Source organism: Naumovozyma castellii, chromosome 3 (assembly GCF_000237345.1).
Source record: "Naumovozyma castellii chromosome 3, complete genome".
Lineage (NCBI taxonomy): Eukaryota > Fungi > Ascomycota > Saccharomycetes > Saccharomycetales > Saccharomycetaceae > Naumovozyma > Naumovozyma castellii.
In genome coordinates, this window is record NC_016493.1 from 452,661 (window position 1) to 471,502 (window position 18,842).

Below are 18,842 nucleotides of genomic sequence, written 5' to 3' on the forward strand. Positions count from 1 at the left end.
TTGAAATATAATGTTAATCTTCGAGGGTAAATTTTATGTCCGAGTTTCTGATAGAAATTTTATAGCTTATTTACATCTTTAAGAACAAAACACAACTTTGCTAGACTAGAGACAACTGAGGACAGGGATTTACAGAGAGTATATACCGATGAATTAGGTTTAACGCCATCCCACCTCTGGTTTTTAGAAGAAAAAGAAAAAGGAAATGATCAATAATCTTTATACTGGCAAAGTGGCCATCGCCCATAACTCAACTTCCAACGAGACGGTACACGCCCAACAAACTACCCTAAACAGGTTTCTTATCACTCAGTTCCTCAAGGGGGTCCAACTGAGGTATGCCCATTTATTTATTGATCCGAGTGATCTTCTTACCACTGATCTTCGTTTTGTGAGGACATCGAATTTTTTCGAGATCATTCTAAGAAGAGCCAAATCCACTAAATTACAATTTAAGAAAGTGTGTTGCATTATAATTAAGTTTCTGGCCTGTTGTAATAAAGAGTTCAATTACATGAAATTCCTCAAATACAATTTCCACAAGTTAATCGTTGCATCGTTCATTTTGAGTGTCCCAAACATCCAGGGCGATGAAGCCATCAAAATATCGACGAGAGAGACAAGTTATGAACTATTCTCTAAGATAACAGGTCTCTCGGCGGAAGAGATAACTCACTGTTGTTCCATAGTGAGACCTATAGTTATTAGGCGGAGTAGACAGCAAACGTTAACGTTACGGCAAGCTCCAAGAATGAATGCTTCGATTAATTATGATGGGGATATATTTTCGAATGAGGACCCACAACCGTTAAGTATCAATCCTAGGCATCTAAACAATAACGACTCAGATTTGAATTTAAATCAACGATGGCCGGACGCAATGAGCACTAACACTCTTAATGATAGCAGTGGTGACGAGTCCCTGGAGACACGTCCAAGTAACGGATATATATTGGAGCCAGAATTGGAACAATTTAATCGTTCGGCGAGAAAGTTGGTCCAAGAGAGTTTCAGAGTTATATAATTTAATACAATTAGCTCAATAGTATAGCATTAGTTGATTGGGCCGGGATGTTGCCAAAGACAGCAATATCTATAAACATTGTGAGTCTTTTGGCGGTAGATAGTGATATTCCGGCACAGTGGTTTTGAAAAAAAGAATGGTAACCAAACAAAAAAATAATTCCGTGATTAATACATTTACACAGTTTGAATGATAATAACTTTTGCAACGCCGTTACTTGCACAACTCTATTTGAGTATAAGTTGAAGATATATCTACCGTTGCACTAGTACCTACCTAAAGGAACCACCATGAATGAGGAATCTACGTTTTTCAGGTTAGCTGCAGAAGCCATTGTTGCAACATCGTTGAATGCCAATAATGTGGACCCAACGATAAGAGAGCTACTTAATAGAATTAATTATAATGATAATATGGCAACGGCTCGTATACCTGGAATGCTAGATGTTACCGGTGTGTCTAATCACGCTAACCTGAACACAACTGCACATTTATCACCAAAATCTCTACCCAGTATGCAAACTGTGGAGTTGAGCCATATACCTTCCTCACAATCAACCTCCTCGAGCCTCCATACGCACACAGATAAATCGAATAAGGTGGCAAAACGTGTAAGGAAGGATAGTTATGATAATAAACGATATCCATGCTCTAAATGTGAATTAATCTTTTTAAGATCATCTGACTTGAGGAGGCATGAGAAGGCACATTTATTAGTCTTGCCTCACATCTGTTCGCAATGTGGGAAGGGATTTGCAAGAAAGGATGCCCTTAAGAGACATTTCAATACTCAGACATGTCAGCGTAATAGAAAGAAGTTGATGGAAATTGCAGGCGGTAACATTAATGAGTTGTTGGAAAGAGCTAGAGTTAATGGTACAAGTTTATAAAGTATTGGGCTGTTGACTACCTACTGTAATTGTTGTATTAATACTAATAATAAAATATTCAAAAAAAGTCAAGAAATGCATATTAGTCAGACATTCGTTGTTGTTGTTGTCTCTCGAAACGAGATTAAGAATTTGTATTAAATATATACGTTATATGATATGATCTAATTTAAGACTAAAATAAAGTTTAATTCATTTATTCGACATCTGGTTCACCACCGACCAATTCAGGAACAGCGGATGCATCTTCAGCAGTGGCAGCTTCACCACTCTTTTCCTTATCTTCGTGTTGCTTCAATTGGGCAGCTAGTTGAGATAAAGCTTGAATAGCTTCTGGACCCATTTGGGAAACAATACCAGGGAACAATTCTTGCAAGTTCTTTTCTTGTGGTAACCCATAGAAGACAGAAGTGTTGTGTTGTTCAGCCACTTGAACACCGACCTTGTTGAAGTGCAAAACATTACCATCTTCCTTGAAGAAATTGGCTTCAGCAACGTTGTCGACGGTGACAGCATGCATCTTAGCCAATTGTTCGTGTAATTTGGTATCGTCCTTGTTACCACCGGCGGAGGAACCAGATTTCTTGGAGAACTTTCTTCTGGTACCACCAACCTTGTTGTTGGCGGACATTTTTTGCAATTTAGCTAATTTTTCTTGGTCGATTGGCATGGTTGTGGTGCGATTGGTGTGTTTGGGTTAACGATAAGGCAGAACTCAGAAGCTGTATGGTAAAGTCTTATTAACTACCAACGTCCATTTTGTTTTATCACCATCTTCAAAACTTTTCACGACCGTTTTTCACGAGCACGCAACTTTTTCTCCATGTCGCAAAATGAAATATGATCGTTTGTTGCTGATATATGAATAGAGAATTGTGCAAGAGATAAATGTGTACTCAGAGGTCTGTTGTTGAAGTTATGTCTTTATTTTTAAAAAATTATGGAAGTAATTACAGTAAAAAATGAAATATAATGAAAAAATTGCTCCGTCTCTTAAAGCTACTTCTTCAAACAACTCTTCTCTTTGGCTTGTATGGCTTTTCCAGCAATTCAAGCTCTTCTACGGTAAATTTAACATCAATTGCCCTAATTGCTTCATCCACTCTCTCAATAGAATTCAAGCCAGCGATGGCATTGGCTCCCTTGTTTAAAATCCAAGCCATGGAAACCATAGCCATAGAAATACCCTTCTTCTTAGCAATGGCTTCGACCACCCCAATAATTTCTTTATCACTTTCATCAAGTTTATCTAAACCCATCTTAATAAAAGTGGGATCGCTGAGCATTCTAGTACCTGTTTTGTCTGCTGGTCTTGTTAAGACACCTCTTGCATTTGGTGACCAAACAGTCAAACCAACACCATGTTTCTTACAAAATGGAATTAATTCATTTTCATCCTCACGGTTCAACACATTATAATACGATTGAACATTGATAAACTGAAACCAACCATTTTGTTTGGCAATAAATTGCAATTCAGCAAATTCTGTAGCAAGCATGGAAGAGGCTCCAATATACCTAACTTGCCCACTAACAACAACATCGTTTAAAGACCTCATGATTTCTTCCATTGAAGCTTCTTTATCCAAACGGTGAATTTGTAGAATATCGATATAGGTACCCAACCTCTCAACAGAATTAGCAACACCAGCCATTATATGTTTTCTGTTAAGACCCTGTTGAAATGATAATTGCAAGTCGATATATTCTTGATCAACTTTGCTTCCTTGATGTAAATCTAAACTTTCATCCACAGGAAAGAAAATCTTTGACATGATGACGACAGTTTCTCTCTTGATGTTGAACCTCTTCAAGAATTCACCTAGGATTCTTTCACTAGTACCATTGGAATAAACATCTGCAGTATCAAAGGTACGTAACCCGTTATCGTAACAATGTTTTAGAATTTTGAATATCTCTTCTTTGTCCTCCAACACCCAATTAGCCCAGTTCTTGGAACCATATGTCATACAACCGACAATGATTGGTGAAACTTTGAGGCCTGATTTACCTAGACGAACTTGCTTAACTAGAGACATTATATTCCCTCTAAAATCCTGTATTATTATTACCTAACAACACGTTAATAACAGTTGGAAAAAATTAAGGAAGGATCACAATATTTTCTCCTCTTTATACCTTTTGGACACATTGTATGATCTTTAGGTCCCCATCAGTCCTTATCCCCTCCCCCCTTTCGAATGCCGGTCTAACCATACGTTGCTCTAATTGACAACCTCAGTTGAAGTTGTATCCTACGTATATTTGACTGCGACATTAGATATATATATATCATATATCCTCGGCCGAAATACCCAAACCTTCGGCCGAGCCAAGTAATTACCGCAGTGGCCATAGATTATCATGACTCCGTCTTAGAATGTTTCTGTTTAAGGAAATGTAACTTTCCTGCAATAGTTAACTCAAAACAGTGTGGTGTTTTTGTACTGCCTCTGTTTGAAATCAGAATAAACGACTTACGAATATTTCTTGGCGTTGCTTTGGTACGCTCGAATTTTCAATAAAAACAGTTTTTAAGCTTATGCTAAAAAACAAGAATAAACTACCCACAAAATTCTTTATAAAAAATATGAAGTCCTTTAAAATATCTATTAGACCATACCTAACATCACATCGAGTAATACCAATATATATTTATATATAAGTATATCTATTAGGAGATCATTTCTTATTCTTTTTCTTAAATAAACCAAATCTCTTTTTCTTCTTACCGCCCTTTTTCTCCTCTGTGGCATTGGAATCGTCTCCATCCGTAGTTTCGTATGTACCTTGAGTGGAAGTGGTTGGCGCAGGTGATGAGCCAAATACAGTAATTTGAGGCACTTGTGGATGTTGTTGGATTTCTGGTGTTGAAGGTCCGTTCCCATTATTGTTATTAGTATTAGTATTCACATTCATTTGGTTTTGATTCCCGTTCCCGTTTTGGTACTCATTCTGGTATTGCATGTTATTATGCAGAACAGAGTTCGTTGACATATTTGGATTACTTTCACTGTGGTCTATGGTAGTACTTGAACTAAATTGTCTTTGTGTATCCATCTGTTGTTGCTTGTTAGCATTCATACTGAAATTGCTTGGCTTAGTAGACAGAGGCATACTCATTCTCGATGACGAATTAACCATTTGTTGAGGTGGCATGCCCCTAGGGTTATTATTTTGGTATTGAGGGCCAGGGTTGAAGCTTGACATGGAATTTAAACGACTTTGGCTCGAGTTACCATTCGTGGATGGTCTCACAAAATTATTGAACCCCATACTGGATGCATAACCAAGGTTAGGCATATTACTATTTCTATTCTTCCTGCTTGTTGGTTTGATGGAATGTCCATGTTGTTGTTGCGTTATTGTTGGATTTTGTAAGGGCATTTGTTGTTGACCATAGCCAGCTATATTATTGTTGCTATGAGATCTACCACCTGAAGAAATGGGATCGACAAAATTGCCCGCAGATGCAGGGATACCATGCATTGATCTATTAGTACGTATATTGGAAGGTTGTTGTAATTGTGGATATGATGATTTCCTATTATTTGAGTTCATCATTTGTGGTGGAGGTTGTTGCTGCAATGGTGGCAATGATTGATTCATTGCACCATTAGGCATCTTTGAATACCTTGCCTGTTGTTGAAATTGTTGTTGTTGCATGGCTCTTTTTTGCATTTCTAATTCACGTTCTTGTAATTCTAACTCCTTCTTCCGTAATTCTAACTCACGTTCCTTCAACGTTGTATCGTTATCAAAACTGGTATCTGAAGAGCCGGATCTGTGCGATGATGTTTGTCCTGCAAGAGAGGATTGTGATTGGGATTGAGAATGGGGAGGTTGTAATTGTTGTTGGTGAGATGGTGATTCACCATAATTGACATTATGAACGGCAAAATCCTCTAGGTCTTTGAGATTTGGTGTTCCGGTAACTTTATATTCATCTTGCTTCAATTGTTGCACTGCTGAAGATGCTGTTTGCATTTGTCTGCTTGGAGAGTTATTTGACACGTTTAGGGATGTGTTTTGCAATTTAGCTTCCAATCTACGAACCTCTTCTTGATGTTGTCTATCATTCGTGCTTAATTGCTCATTGAGATTTGTCAATTGATTTTGTGAATTTTCGATAGTTCCCTTGTAATTATATTCCTTGTTCTGTAAACTCTTCACAATTTCCTCCTTTTCATGGAGCGTATCCATCAATCTGGAATTTTCATTTTCCAATGAAATTAACTTGGAATCTGATTTGGAAGTATCTTGTTTCCTCATAAACCATTTAGATGTTCCATCATTCAATTTCTGATATTGACATAATAAAGAATATAAAAATTCTAAATATGGTGTCTTGATACTGAAATCATCAGCCAGTAAGATAATTTGCAAGACAACCAAGTCAATATTCAATGGTGCTGTCTTATGAAGGAAATGGTACACTAATGCAGGTGTTTCATCGTCAGATTGGTATTGGTTTTGCCAGTATTGTAACAAACTATTCTCATTATCCAAATTATTTTGTAATTTGACACCCATATTCTTGGCCACAGTAACCGTTTCAGTGACTAGACCTGATATTAATGGTTTGGCAAGAATTTGATTGTGTAAATTATTTGGATCAGTTTCTTCTAGCATTATTAATAATGGATCAAAACATATGTGAGGAATGGCAAAGGTCCATTGCTGAGATAGGAACTCTAAAGATGAGTAATTACACAAGTCAATAGTTTCCTTAGGGAATAATTTTTGGAATAATCTCTTGAAAGTGTCTAAAAGACCACAAATGTTTTTCGGATATTTATGAGAAAAGCCGGATTGCTGTTGTTGAATCTTACTGGCACTGCTATCTCCCAGATAAATGGTAGCACCATTAACAGATGAGTTATTCGTTGGGAATTGTTTGAATCTATTTGGAGCAATTTCACGAATATCAAAGTCGGAAATGATACTGAAGACACTCAATTGGGATGAATCCATAGACATCTTAACGAATGGTTCCAATTGAACAAACCCACTACTTTCTAAAAACATCTTGGTGTTGGTATTTATTAAGGGACCTAATTTGGATACGACAGATGATAGTTCTTGCAATGAAGAGGCGCTCAAAATGACCAAATCGAAGAAGCAGTTTTCTTGGCCTTCTAAGCTGGAGGCAAGAGAATCCAAAGAGGTAAAATGATTAGCCACTTCAAATTGTTCAGTTCCATTACGGAAGGTTTCCAATTGGAAAACATTTGATTCGGAATCACTTACGTGGAATAGTTCAACACTTTTTGCTGCTTGGAATCTGGAAGTATACAGTGGGATATTTGGGTTGTTACCCAAAGTTAAAACTCTCAATGAAGACATGACAATGGATCAAACAGCAAAGAGGCTTAGATAATGGTGGAAAATGGAAAAATGGCAGCGAGCGAACAAAACAATTAATATTTATGTTTCAATTAAGATAATACGAAATGGTATTCGGGATATCACTTTCAAATTATGATGTGTTTTGTTGTTTGGTTACTAGATCCACCTTTCGATCAAATTGAGCGATATATTTCAAGTTGATCACTAGATCTCCTATTCTCGAGGATTTTTCTGAGTTAGAACGGAAACTTTTCAAAGTAGTAGAACACTTTGTTGAAGGGAACAATGGTGAAAGTACAATAAAAAACAATCAAACAAATATGATTTAACCCCACAAGGACCCCAAGCGTGCACATTACAACACAACAAAGAGCAAAATGGTCGAGGTTCCGTGCTACTATGCTGAAACTTCGCTAATTTTTTTCTCAGCGCAGAATGTTCTCGCTCCACACGGAATGTTTACTCCCATAAGTAGTATAGATGTCACAAATGGGCTTTGTTGCTTTTATATATTTATGTAACGTAGAGAATCTAATCTAAGAGGAGGGTGGCGCTGGAGTGTAGTGTTGGTAGTATTCTGCAAACCATGGATGGTGCAATGCCTGCTTTGCACTCAATCTCATATCCGGGTTCAATTGTAGCAATCCATGCAACAAATCAATGACATTATCGTCAAGAGGTTCTTTGCAATAAGGTTGAAGTACCATTCTTAGGTCCTTTGGTAATCTTTGAGGGAAATTTGGATTGTATTTGGGCAATGCTGATACACCAGGCCAGGTAGCTTCCGTGGGGGTTCCCATAGTCTCGAAGATTAATTTCAACTGTTCCTCATCATTGGAACCTGGGAACAAAGGCTTTCCCGTGATCATTTCAGCCAATATGCACCCACATGACCAAATATCAATCGACGTTGAGTAAGTTCTTGAGCCCATTAGAACATCGGGGGCACGATACCATAATGTGACCACTTCGCTTGAGAATGTGTTCACTGGGATTCCAAACGCACGAGCTAATCCGAAATCTCCTAGTTTCAAGGCACCTTTCTTATTAATTAGAAGATTCTGTGGTTTCAAATCACGATGTAGAATCTTATTTTCGTGGCAGAAGGCTAAACCTTCCAATAATTGCCATTGGAAGTATTTCACTAAATTCAATTCTAAACCACGAGGTGAGTTTCCCACAGTTCTTGAATCCATATATTTCTTCAAATCGTTGTCCATATATTCAAAGACCAAAGTCAGTTTATTCTCAGTATGGATGACATCGTATAATCTAACAATGTTCTCATGTTTCAATTCTTTCATTAATGATATTTCACGAATCGCGGTAGAAGGTGTACCTTCTTCCGAATCCAGCTTCACTTCCTTCAAAGCCACATAAGCACCCGTGGTCTTATTTAGTCCTTTGTATACTGTGGCGTACGTACCATTACCTAATTTTTCCAATTGTTTGAATCTGTAGGTACCATTGATTGATTAATTGATCGATACGATAACGTTAGTAATTTGATTGCTAATGGTTCAAAATGAGACGATTCGGGGTTTTACCGAGATACATACTGTGATGAGGAGGACATATTGTTTTATTCCGAAAGAATACTGTGATGAAGGGTGGTTTGCTTTGGTTGTCTGACTACTGGCTTCTTCTTCCACTTGAATTGAAGTTGAACTTGAAATTGGAAAATCACCTTCCAATTTCCGACCGCGCTATTAACATGATTGACAGTAAGTACAACACTGAAAACGTACCTGAAGAACAATAATCAAAAGAGACAGTTAACTAGATCTGAGAAACTGATCTTGCCATTCGTCGACCATTATATGTGGAGCTCATTTAGTGTAACTGCCATCTGATGGTGAATTATATTCAATGCTTCCTTTTTTTCAGCAAAACAGACTCCTGATTGGAATAAAATTCTTTAGATAAATAGCATTCAATTATATTCACCTCTCTACTACTGAGAAAAGAACAAATTAACGCAAACAGCAGTGTCTTACTTAACCATCCATGCTTTCTCTACTAAAATGAGCGTAGAAACGGATTTCTGTCGCTCGAAGAAAACTGAAAAATTTATTTATTATTTATGTAAACTTAGTCATTTGCGATGTAATGTTCCTCTTACTCAAATGAGCAGCCGTCCTATCTCACTGAACGCATAGTCATTAAGGAACAATGGGTAAAAATTTATCTTCCTCACACAACGAGGGATTCAAGTTCATAATAGACGAGAAAAGTATCCTCGGCGATGGCTGGTTGAGCATGTATCGCACTGGTGGCCCTGTGCAGTTCAAGAAGGAACATTTCGAGAGAGCCATGACTAATTTGATTAGAGAACCTAATATTAATTCTACCGCCATCCTGAGGGCAGATATTCTTAGTGAAGTGGAGTACGATTTGAATGGCGCTGAGGATGATGGTGAAGCAAAAATTTTGGAGTCCAAGATGCAAAAATTGGAAATCACTGAGGATTTGGAGGCCAATATGATTGCCATTGATGATATCAAGCCTAGATTGGCGGAATTCCATGGTGATAACAATTTGGATCTGCAAACATCTTTTGAATTTGTGAGAAGAATAATACCTAGAAATCCATCTAAGGATGCCTTGATTAATCAGACGTGTCTTATCTTAAATAGCCCCAAGAAACACCCAGAGACTTCATTGATTATTTATACTCCTCATATCGAAGAAGAAGACGATTATCCATTCTACATACCTCGTGTGAAATCAGTTGCTATCCTATTACATGAAAATGTCTTATCAGTGCATTATTTGCCATTCCCCAATGAAGTGGAAATATTACACGATGAAGCACAAAGGGTCGTAAGAACTGCATATAGATTACTACAAACGGCTTCCAAACATTCCAAGGGTGTTATGCAAGGTTATGAAAAGAGAGTGAATCATGATCAAGTGGTTGATAAGGTCAAATTCCAAGATACATACATAATATTAAAAAAGAAATACTCCAAGTTTCTAGTAGATAACTGGGCTGAATCAACCGACCCAAAAAAACATGTCTTTGAAGATATTGCCATTGCCGCGTTCTTGCTTGAATTATGGATTAAAATATATGGTCCTGATTTCAAAACAAAGATGCAATTCAGAGATTTAGGTTGTGGTAACGGTGTCTTATGTCATATCTTAATAAGTGAAGGTGTCAAGGGTGTCGGTATTGATGCTAGACATCGTAAATCATGGAGTATATTCCCTGCAGAGGTACGAGCTTGTTTGAAAGAACAAGTGATCATCCCATCTGTATTATTACGTCCTCACCCAGAGGTAAAGAAGAGAGCTCCTCATTTAGAGCATAATGGAAGGATGTTCCCTGTGAAAGTGGCACATGAATTGATTGCACCAGCTACTTTGGTATACTCCAGTGCAGATTTATTAGCCTCACCACAAGTAAGCGTGGCAGAATTTCCCTCTAACACATTTATCATCGGGAACCATTCAGATGAATTGACATGTTGGATCCCATTATTAGGATATCCGTTTATGGTTATTCCATGTTGTTCGCATAACTTGTCTGGTCAAAGGATCCGATTCCACCCTAGAAAGCAATTAAAGGAAACACCTGTTAGTCAACATAATAAGAAGAATGGTGAAAAGAACAACAGTGGTAATAGTACATATGCCGGTTTAGTGGATCATGTGGAATACATTGCCACACGTGTTGGCTGGGAAGTTGAGAAGGAAATGTTAAGAATTCCAAGCACTCGAAATGCAGCAATTATCGGGTATATTAACCCAAACTTGAAGAATTTCCCCACACAAAGTGTTTACGACGCTATAATAGAGGATAGTGGACCCGATTCATGGGTGGAAAATACCATGTCCTTGATGAAGAGAAGTCCCAGAAACCATTAGAATAAAGGCTTGGTTATTGCTTTACCAACACAGCATTTAGATAGATATAATATATTATGTATAAAATTAAACTTTTCTCTTTACTAACCCCTATTTCTTGAAACTAAGTACATTGAGACTATATGTGCAATTGTTGTCCATCTTAATGCTATATTTTCTCAATATAAGATTACGCGATCTCGAAGAGCTCGAAGTTGAAATTTCAGTTCTAGTAGTGTCTCTGCCAATATATGAAATTACTTTTGTCCTAGACAGGAATAGACGACTTGGTATACCATAAATGTCGGTCATGTTAAGGCACTTATGTGTTCCAGTGAATCCCTTACGTTTTCGATCCATCCAGCTTCGAACAGCTTTAAGATGTTTGCACATGATACGTGAGCCTGCTCCCCTACATATATTTGAAGATAGGAATTGGTTAGTAAGGAAACCTACCTACTCGTACCTCCCGAAGCATGAACTAAAGAGCAGTAAACCATATTTTGATTTTACTATTGATTGTGATAATGTTTACACCAAAAACGAACAGTTTAGGAAGGAGTTAGATTTGGCGTTGAAGAGAATTTACCAAGATCAAGTATCTGCAGCTACTAGGAAAGAATCTAAACTGAAAAAATATACCTGGTGTAAATTGCGTGACTACATCTATCAACAACTGAATAATCCAGATTTGGATTCCATTATAGATCAATACAGAACGACCCTTTATAAAACTATCCAACCGAATGAACCCAAGACCATCATACCGCAGTTAGTAAAGTGCCAAGAAATAGATAATCCGCAAATGTGGAGTGAACTGCTGAAGAAAGAACCCACTAGTATTATGTTAAGTGATAAGTATCATTATCTACTTATTGAAATATTCGATCATATTTATAGACAAGAAATCATACCGTCATTTTACGAGGAGGATGAGAGTAAGACTGAAGTTAATATCTCCAACCCAGCAGAATGGTTCTCAGAGGCAAGAAAAATAAGACGACATATAATAATGCATATTGGCCCCACTAATTCAGGTAAGACGTATAAGGCGCTACAAAAGCTGAAAACTGCTGAAAGCGGGTATTATGCAGGTCCATTGCGGTTATTGGCGAGAGAAATATATGATAGATTTAAATCAGAGGGAATCAGATGTAATCTGCTGACAGGTGAAGAAGTCATTAGGGATTTAGATGATATGGGGAATTCAGCCAAATTAACATCTGGTACTGTGGAAATGGTTCCCTTGAATAAGAAATTCGATATTGTTGTATTAGATGAGATTCAAATGATGAGTGATGAAGATCGTGGATGGGCATGGACCAATGCTTTATTAGGTGCCCAAGCTCGTGAAGTTCATCTTTGTGGGGAAAAAAGTACTTTACCATTAGTGAGAAAAATTGTGGAAATGACTGGTGATCAGCTAACTATTAATGAGTATGAAAGATTGGGGGGACTGAATGTCGAAAAGAAATCTATAAAAACAAAACTCAAAGGTCTTGAACGAGGTGATTGTATTGTTGCATTTTCAAAGAAGAAGATCTTGGATTTGAAATTAGAAATTGAAGCCAAAACAGATATGAAAGTTGCAGTTATTTACGGTTCTCTGCCTCCAGAAACGAGAGTTCAACAGGCTAATTTATTTAATAGTGGTGAAGCTGATATTTTAGTTGCATCAGATGCAATTGGGATGGGATTGAATTTATCAATTGATAGAATTATTTTCTCTACCGATTTGAAATTCAATGGGAAAGAATTAATTAACTTAAGTTCATCTAACATTAAGCAGATTGGGGGTAGAGCAGGACGATTTAAATCTCATGATGAAGATCGCCCCACTGGTTACATTTCGAGTTTTGATAGCGCAGTGCTACAGTCAGTTAAGGAAGGTATAGAAGCACCTATTGAATATTTAAAAAGTGCAGTCATCTGGCCAACTGATAAAATTTGTGAACAATTGTTAATGAGATTCCCACCGGGGACACCCCCAAGTGTATTGCTACAGACATTATCTGATCAATTAGAAAAAGGTTCCAAGAAGATATTTAAAGTATCGAATTTAAAGGATAAATTTGAAGTTATTAAGATTTTCGAGCATATGGATGATATTCCCTTCCTGGACAAATTAAAATTGAGTAATGCACCAGTGAAAGATTTACCTATGGTAAAGAAGGCTTTCTACAACTTTTGTCAAACAATTGCTAAGGGTCAAACCCGAGGTTTGCTAACATATAACATACCATTCAAATTACTTGACTACCGATATATCACAGATGATAAGAACGGATTAGAAGTCTATGAAGCTCTATATAATATCATCATGTTATTCTTCTGGCTAAGTAACAGGTATCCAAGCTATTTCGTTGACCTAGAATCTGCCACTGATCTAAAATATTTCTGTGAAATGATTATATTTGAAAAATTGGACCGATTGAAGAAGAATCCATATTTGAGAAAGTCATTCGCGCCAACCCAACGAGGTTCTTTCTCATTCAATAATAGAAGAAACAATCGTCATTAGTAGTTAAACAACCTTGTAAATAATTAGATGTATATTCAACTGGAGTATAACTATTAGTCGGCTATACCGGCAACAACGGAGTCGTTGGCTGAATGGAACTTTTGTTATTCATGAACGTTCCTCTTCGTTTAATCTGACGTTTTTTTCGGGCTTTGAAACACGCCAACAAGATCAAGACTTCTCGTAAAATACATTTAGCACACGCGATGGTGGCGGCGGTGGAGTTATAAGTATTTAAGAATCATACCCAAGTTCACTGTCAATTGTCTAAGTGATAACAGAGTATAGTCAAGAAAATCCAACCAAAAGATGTCTAATAACGTTTACATTGTTTCAGCAAAGAGAACTCCGATCGGGTCCTTCCAAGGTTCATTGGCCTCCAAGACAGCCATTGACTTGGGTGCCATCGCTTTGAAAGGTGCTATGGAACAGGTCCCTCAATTGAATCCAGATTCCGACTATGATGAAATTATTTTCGGTAATGTGCTTTCTGCCAATCTAGGTCAAGCACCTGCAAGACAGGTGGCACTTGCTGCAGGGTTAAACAACAGCATTGTGGCTACTACTGTGAATAAAGTGTGTGCCTCAGCTATGAAATCTATCATCTTAGCCGCTCAAACAATTAAATGTGGGAATGCTGATGTTGTTATTGCTGGTGGTTGTGAATCCATGACTAACACACCTTATTATATGCCTGCCGCTAGATCTGGGGCCAGATTCGGTGAAACAACTCTTGTGGATGGGGTCCAAAGGGATGGTTTAAATGATGCCTATGATGGTTTGGCTATGGGTGTCCATGCTGAAAAATGTGCTAAGGATCATAATGTCTCTCGTGAAGAACAAGACCAATTTGCCATCGATTCATATCAAAAAGCACAAGCTGCACAAAATGACGGGAAATTTTCTAGCGAGATAGTGCCAGTGACCATCAAGGGATTTAGAGGGAAACCTGACACTGAGGTTACTAAAGATGAAGAACCAAGTAAATTAAACGTGGAAAAATTAAGAGCAGCTAGAACAGTTTTCCAAAGAGAAAATGGTACTGTCACCGCACCAAATGCATCTCCAATTAACGATGGTGCTGCTGCAGTCATTCTAGTATCTGAAAGAAAGTTACAAGAGTTGAAGTTGACACCCTTGGCTGTCATTAGGGGTTGGGGTGAAGCCGCTCAACATCCTGCTGATTTTACATGGTCTCCTTCATTAGCTGTTCCAAAGGCATTAAAGCATGCAGGTATTTCCGATATACAATCCGTTGATTTCTTTGAATTTAATGAGGCTTTCTCCGTTGTAGGAATTGCTAATACAAAGATTCTAAAGTTAAATCCAGCTAAAGTTAATGTTTATGGTGGTGCAGTTGCCATTGGTCATCCTCTTGGTTGTTCAGGTGCTAGAATTGTAGTTACTTTGCTATCTATATTACGTCAAGAAAAGGGTAAGCTTGGTGTTGCTGCTATCTGTAATGGTGGTGGTGGTGCCTCTTCCATTGTCATTGAAAGACTATAGGAAGGAGGTTTGCTTTTGTGCATAAGGTTAGCTATTCATTGTATAAATTAATTAATTATATTGAAATAACAAAAGAATGATTTCAAGTAAAAAAGGAATAAATTAGGCATAGGATATGTAAAATGTATATGAGTTTAAATACAATATAAGGTAATTGGTTCATGATTTCTATGATTGTAGTTAATTAGTTATTATTAGAACCAAAGATATATTCGTTAATGATTGTCGTTAATAGAAAAAAGAATGTTAATGCAAAAGGTATCAGTAAGGGATGGGGAGATAAATAAAAAGCCTATTTTATTTATTTTTTTGTTTAATAGGCAGGCAGCCATCCACCTGTGGAGTATGCTGTTGTGCTAGATAGATTTGGTTGAAGATACAATGATTTGGATTGGGATGACGGTATCGAATCATCGGCACCTGAATGATATGGTGTATCTTCCGGAGATGAGCTAAAGGATCTTATGGAACTTCTTGTGTATTGGTCGTTTGAATCTTCTTCAGAGAGTTCGTCATTATAATTATTTAATAAAGCTTTTAAGGATAGTGGATTGATCATCTTATCAGTGATGTTATTATTTGAAATTCTAGGCACGTTTGCTAATGAACCTTCCAATGTGAAGGAAATAATATCTTCCACTTCCTTCATCAAATCGTTCAAGTTTATCCTTTCAAAGGGGTTCATTCTCAAAATTCTACTCAATAGAAAATATAAGTCGTTTGAAATTGGTAGAAGTTTTTGTAATACAGTGGAGTCCTCCACAAAATGACGGAATGTATTATCTTCCACTTGATGAGCTTTCAACCATGGGTTTCTAACACATGTTAAGTTAATCAAGATGATACCTAGGGACCATATATCACCGGTGGTTGTAGGGAATTTAGATTCATTATCATAGTCCTTACATAAGACTCTCTCTGGAGCCATATAATATGAGCTGCCTACGCATGTATTTGGGGCCAAATATGGAGAAGTGGTAGCCAAACCAAAATCACATAGATATATATTATCGAACATATCTAGGAGGATATTTTCTGGTTTAATATCACAATGGTATATGCCTCGTTCATGACAATAGTTCAAGGCAGAACAAAGTTGTAGGAATACCTTTTTGATAAGCAACCCATCTTCAGTGAAATGTTTGCAATCCACGATGGAGGTGAATAAATCGATTGGGTAATAGTCCATGACGATGAAAGTGGCGATTGGTGATTCTAAAACTTGATGAATAGTAACGATATTTGAGTGGTAATGAACTTTCAAATGAAGAGCGATCTCCCTATAATGTGGGATACTCTCCAGTTGTTTATCCGTTAGATTGCTAATAGAATCCAAGTCCACAGAAGGTAGATATAGTGTATCTTGGTATGTCTTAAAGAAGTGATATAGTTGAGTTTCCAGTATCGTACTCTTCTTGATGGAAGGATCCACGTTATCACTGTTATTGGATTGCTGAGATTTTTTCATCACAGCCTTTATAGCATATTCACGGTGTGTTATGGTGTCAAAAGTGTGAAACACCAATCCAAACGCACCAGATCCTATCTGGGCGTTTATTTTGAAGTTGTTTATTTTACAGTTAGTTAGCATTATTATTGTGTATGCTTTCCGTTATTTCACTGACTGACTGAAAGAGTGAGGTGTTAGAGGGAGGCGGGACAGTCCATATCTAGGAATGGAAAGAAGGAAAGAATTCAAAGTGCTATTCTTTTAAATAGGAATCCGAAAGTCCTGTTTTTTCCAGAACACTCGCACTCGGATTATCTAAACGTGCGTCACGTCAATTAAAAGACGCAAAGGCAGTCAATTACGTGGATAAATAGTGGCCCTTTCTTTTTTCCTGCAAGCCCCCTGAAGTTTTTCCGGCGGGCAGAAAGAGGGGACCGCGGAACAATCGCCCAGAAAAATCCGCAGGGCGGAGGTTGGCGGTTTTTCCGAGCACGCGTTTTTTTTAAAACAACCGGACAGGTGGTAAAGCCCGGTTGCCAAACGCCCAGAAACCGCCGTGCAACTCCTTGTGGTTGCCTTTTTTCTCGAGAAATCCCACCCTTTCCACTTACGTAACCACGTGGGTGGTTTTTCCGGACGATTGTTGCCCAGCACATTTGATCCAAGATGGGATTTGTGTCTAGTATAACAAGAGACAGAATGGGAGTTTCGGTTGATACATCTCCGAATTCCGAAATTGCTTGGAACAACCCCTTAAACCATCACCATAATCCAGTTTCCTTCATCATGTATGTATTGAGGCGGGTTGTTTCTCGCTTTGATGTATGCGTCTCTTGCGTCGAGTATGATGTTTGATTAACGTTTCACTCGTACGTACGTACTTATTGAACTCCTTGTTTGGTTGAGTGAATTATGAAACAGTGACAGGCTGTCAAGGGAAAGTATTTTTTGTTTATTTATTCTCTCATCAACACCATGTTAAAAGTAGATTTTGGTAGGGGAATATTGTTGTAAAGGGAACTAAAGTGATTTTCACAGGTTATAGTACCCAAAGTCTTGCCGATTAACTTACCTTACTTAAAGTTTGTAAAAGTTAACGAATTAAAACCTATCAATTCTATCCTTTCAAGAAAGCGTAAACAAATTGAATTTTTTTGTTACTTCAAGTTAGAAAGACATAAAAATTTTCCTTTTTTTGTTTATTTAATTTAAAGAATTTTATAATATATTATTTAAAATAATTGTCCATTCTTAATATCCCTAGAAAAAAAAATAAAAGCTAAAGATAAATAGAATGTTTAATGGTGCTTAAGATAGCAACAAATTGTTTAAACCATCAATATGAAACACTCTATTGCACTAATAAATGCTACAAACTTTTATGCGAAGTTTTTTGACTACTGAAATTTGATTGAATTTTGAAAACAAAATTTGTTCTCGAATAACTTAAAGAATCAAAACCATAAAAGAACTCATACATACAGCTCCTTAATGGCTTCATACTTATCATCCATCCTCTCTCAGGATATAACACAGGACATACCCTTTCCATCAAACCTCTCATCGTTGGGGTCAAGAGAACAATTGGTAATAAAGGCGTATAAAGATGAAGGTTGGTTTTCAAATGTGGCTATGAGTTCAATGGTTGAACAGAAGCTATGCAAAGTGGATAGAGAATTGCTATTCCAAGTACTTATGGTGGAAAATATTTCAAAATCGAAATTAAATCAAGTAGATGAAATTAAGACTAAACTGGACCCCAAGAATCAAAAAGTGGATACACTTCGATCAGGGAAGAAAGCGCCGCCAAAATATAAGATGGTTAATCAAGTTGATGTGGATGAAGATAATGATAATACAACAAACGCTACCTCTTCTAGATTGGCAAACAATGCGAAAACAGTGTTTAAGTTTACATTACAAAATAAAAACGGGGATGTGTTCTTTGGTGTAAATACCACAGTATTACCATGGAGTTCATGTTTACTAGGTGCAAAAATAATAATTAAACCAGGCACAATTTTTAATAAGGGGGTATTCTTATTGCAGGATTCAAATGTCATTTTCCTCGGAGGTATCAACAAGATATGGAATGAAAATAGAGACTATAAAACGTGTGAGTATTTAGAGGCAAAACTCGAAAGAGAAAGGGAAAACACAACAAATAGTGCTAAGAATAAAAGGAAACGGAAAGTTCCACCTAATTAATATATTAAGTCATCATATCTAGATCTGCATTATGTAACTATAAGT

The 18,842-nt window shown here is 37.2% G+C and overlaps 11 protein-coding genes across 11 annotated transcripts; 6 read left to right on the top strand and 5 right to left on the bottom strand.

Annotated features, from left to right (window-relative positions):
• Window positions 1-205: 205 nt before the first annotated feature.
• Window positions 206-1,024, top strand: NCAS0C02420 (uncharacterized protein; the record flags this gene model as incomplete). Its single annotated transcript, XM_003675550.1, has 1 exon — window positions 206-1,024. The coding sequence occupies one exon, from the start codon at window positions 206-208 to the stop codon at window positions 1,022-1,024; it is 819 nt and encodes a 272-aa protein (XP_003675598.1).
• Window positions 1,025-1,314: 290 nt separating this feature from the next.
• Window positions 1,315-1,914, top strand: MET31 (Met31p; the record flags this gene model as incomplete). The annotated part of the gene is made up of 1 exon (XM_003675551.1): window positions 1,315-1,914. One exon carries the CDS (start codon window positions 1,315-1,317, stop codon window positions 1,912-1,914), a length of 600 nt encoding a protein of 199 aa, XP_003675599.1.
• Window positions 1,915-2,110: 196 nt separating this feature from the next.
• Window positions 2,111-2,584, bottom strand: EGD1 (Egd1p; the record flags this gene model as incomplete). Its single annotated transcript, XM_003675552.1, has 1 exon — window positions 2,111-2,584. One exon carries the CDS (start codon window positions 2,582-2,584, stop codon window positions 2,111-2,113), a length of 474 nt encoding a protein of 157 aa, XP_003675600.1.
• A 337-nt stretch (window positions 2,585-2,921) lies between these two features.
• Window positions 2,922-3,953, bottom strand: NCAS0C02450 (aldo/keto reductase; the record flags this gene model as incomplete). Its single annotated transcript, XM_003675553.1, has 1 exon — window positions 2,922-3,953. One exon carries the CDS (start codon window positions 3,951-3,953, stop codon window positions 2,922-2,924), a length of 1,032 nt encoding a protein of 343 aa, XP_003675601.1.
• Window positions 3,954-4,596: 643 nt separating this feature from the next.
• SVL3 (Svl3p) lies at window positions 4,597-7,260 on the bottom strand (the record flags this gene model as incomplete). The annotated part of the gene is made up of 1 exon (XM_003675554.1): window positions 4,597-7,260. The coding sequence occupies one exon, from the start codon at window positions 7,258-7,260 to the stop codon at window positions 4,597-4,599; it is 2,664 nt and encodes an 887-aa protein (XP_003675602.1).
• A 539-nt stretch (window positions 7,261-7,799) lies between these two features.
• Window positions 7,800-8,839, bottom strand: PHO85 (cyclin-dependent serine/threonine-protein kinase PHO85; the record flags this gene model as incomplete). The annotated part of the gene is made up of 2 exons (XM_003675555.1): window positions 7,800-8,718; window positions 8,823-8,839. 2 exons carry the CDS (start codon window positions 8,837-8,839, stop codon window positions 7,800-7,802), a joined length of 936 nt encoding a protein of 311 aa, XP_003675603.1.
• A 596-nt stretch (window positions 8,840-9,435) lies between these two features.
• Window positions 9,436-11,133, top strand: TRM44 (tRNA (uracil) methyltransferase; the record flags this gene model as incomplete). The annotated part of the gene is made up of 1 exon (XM_003675556.1): window positions 9,436-11,133. The coding sequence occupies one exon, from the start codon at window positions 9,436-9,438 to the stop codon at window positions 11,131-11,133; it is 1,698 nt and encodes a 565-aa protein (XP_003675604.1).
• A 280-nt stretch (window positions 11,134-11,413) lies between these two features.
• Window positions 11,414-13,633, top strand: SUV3 (ATP-dependent RNA helicase SUV3; the record flags this gene model as incomplete). Its single annotated transcript, XM_003675557.1, has 1 exon — window positions 11,414-13,633. The coding sequence occupies one exon, from the start codon at window positions 11,414-11,416 to the stop codon at window positions 13,631-13,633; it is 2,220 nt and encodes a 739-aa protein (XP_003675605.1).
• Window positions 13,634-13,942: 309 nt separating this feature from the next.
• Window positions 13,943-15,139, top strand: ERG10 (acetyl-CoA C-acetyltransferase; the record flags this gene model as incomplete). The annotated part of the gene is made up of 1 exon (XM_003675558.1): window positions 13,943-15,139. One exon carries the CDS (start codon window positions 13,943-13,945, stop codon window positions 15,137-15,139), a length of 1,197 nt encoding a protein of 398 aa, XP_003675606.1.
• A 313-nt stretch (window positions 15,140-15,452) lies between these two features.
• SKS1 (putative serine/threonine protein kinase SKS1) lies at window positions 15,453-16,730 on the bottom strand (the record flags this gene model as incomplete). Its single annotated transcript, XM_003675559.1, has 1 exon — window positions 15,453-16,730. One exon carries the CDS (start codon window positions 16,728-16,730, stop codon window positions 15,453-15,455), a length of 1,278 nt encoding a protein of 425 aa, XP_003675607.1.
• Window positions 16,731-18,080: 1,350 nt separating this feature from the next.
• RMI1 (Rmi1p) lies at window positions 18,081-18,797 on the top strand (the record flags this gene model as incomplete). The annotated part of the gene is made up of 1 exon (XM_003675560.1): window positions 18,081-18,797. One exon carries the CDS (start codon window positions 18,081-18,083, stop codon window positions 18,795-18,797), a length of 717 nt encoding a protein of 238 aa, XP_003675608.1.
• Between the last annotated feature and the right edge of the window lie 45 nt (window positions 18,798-18,842).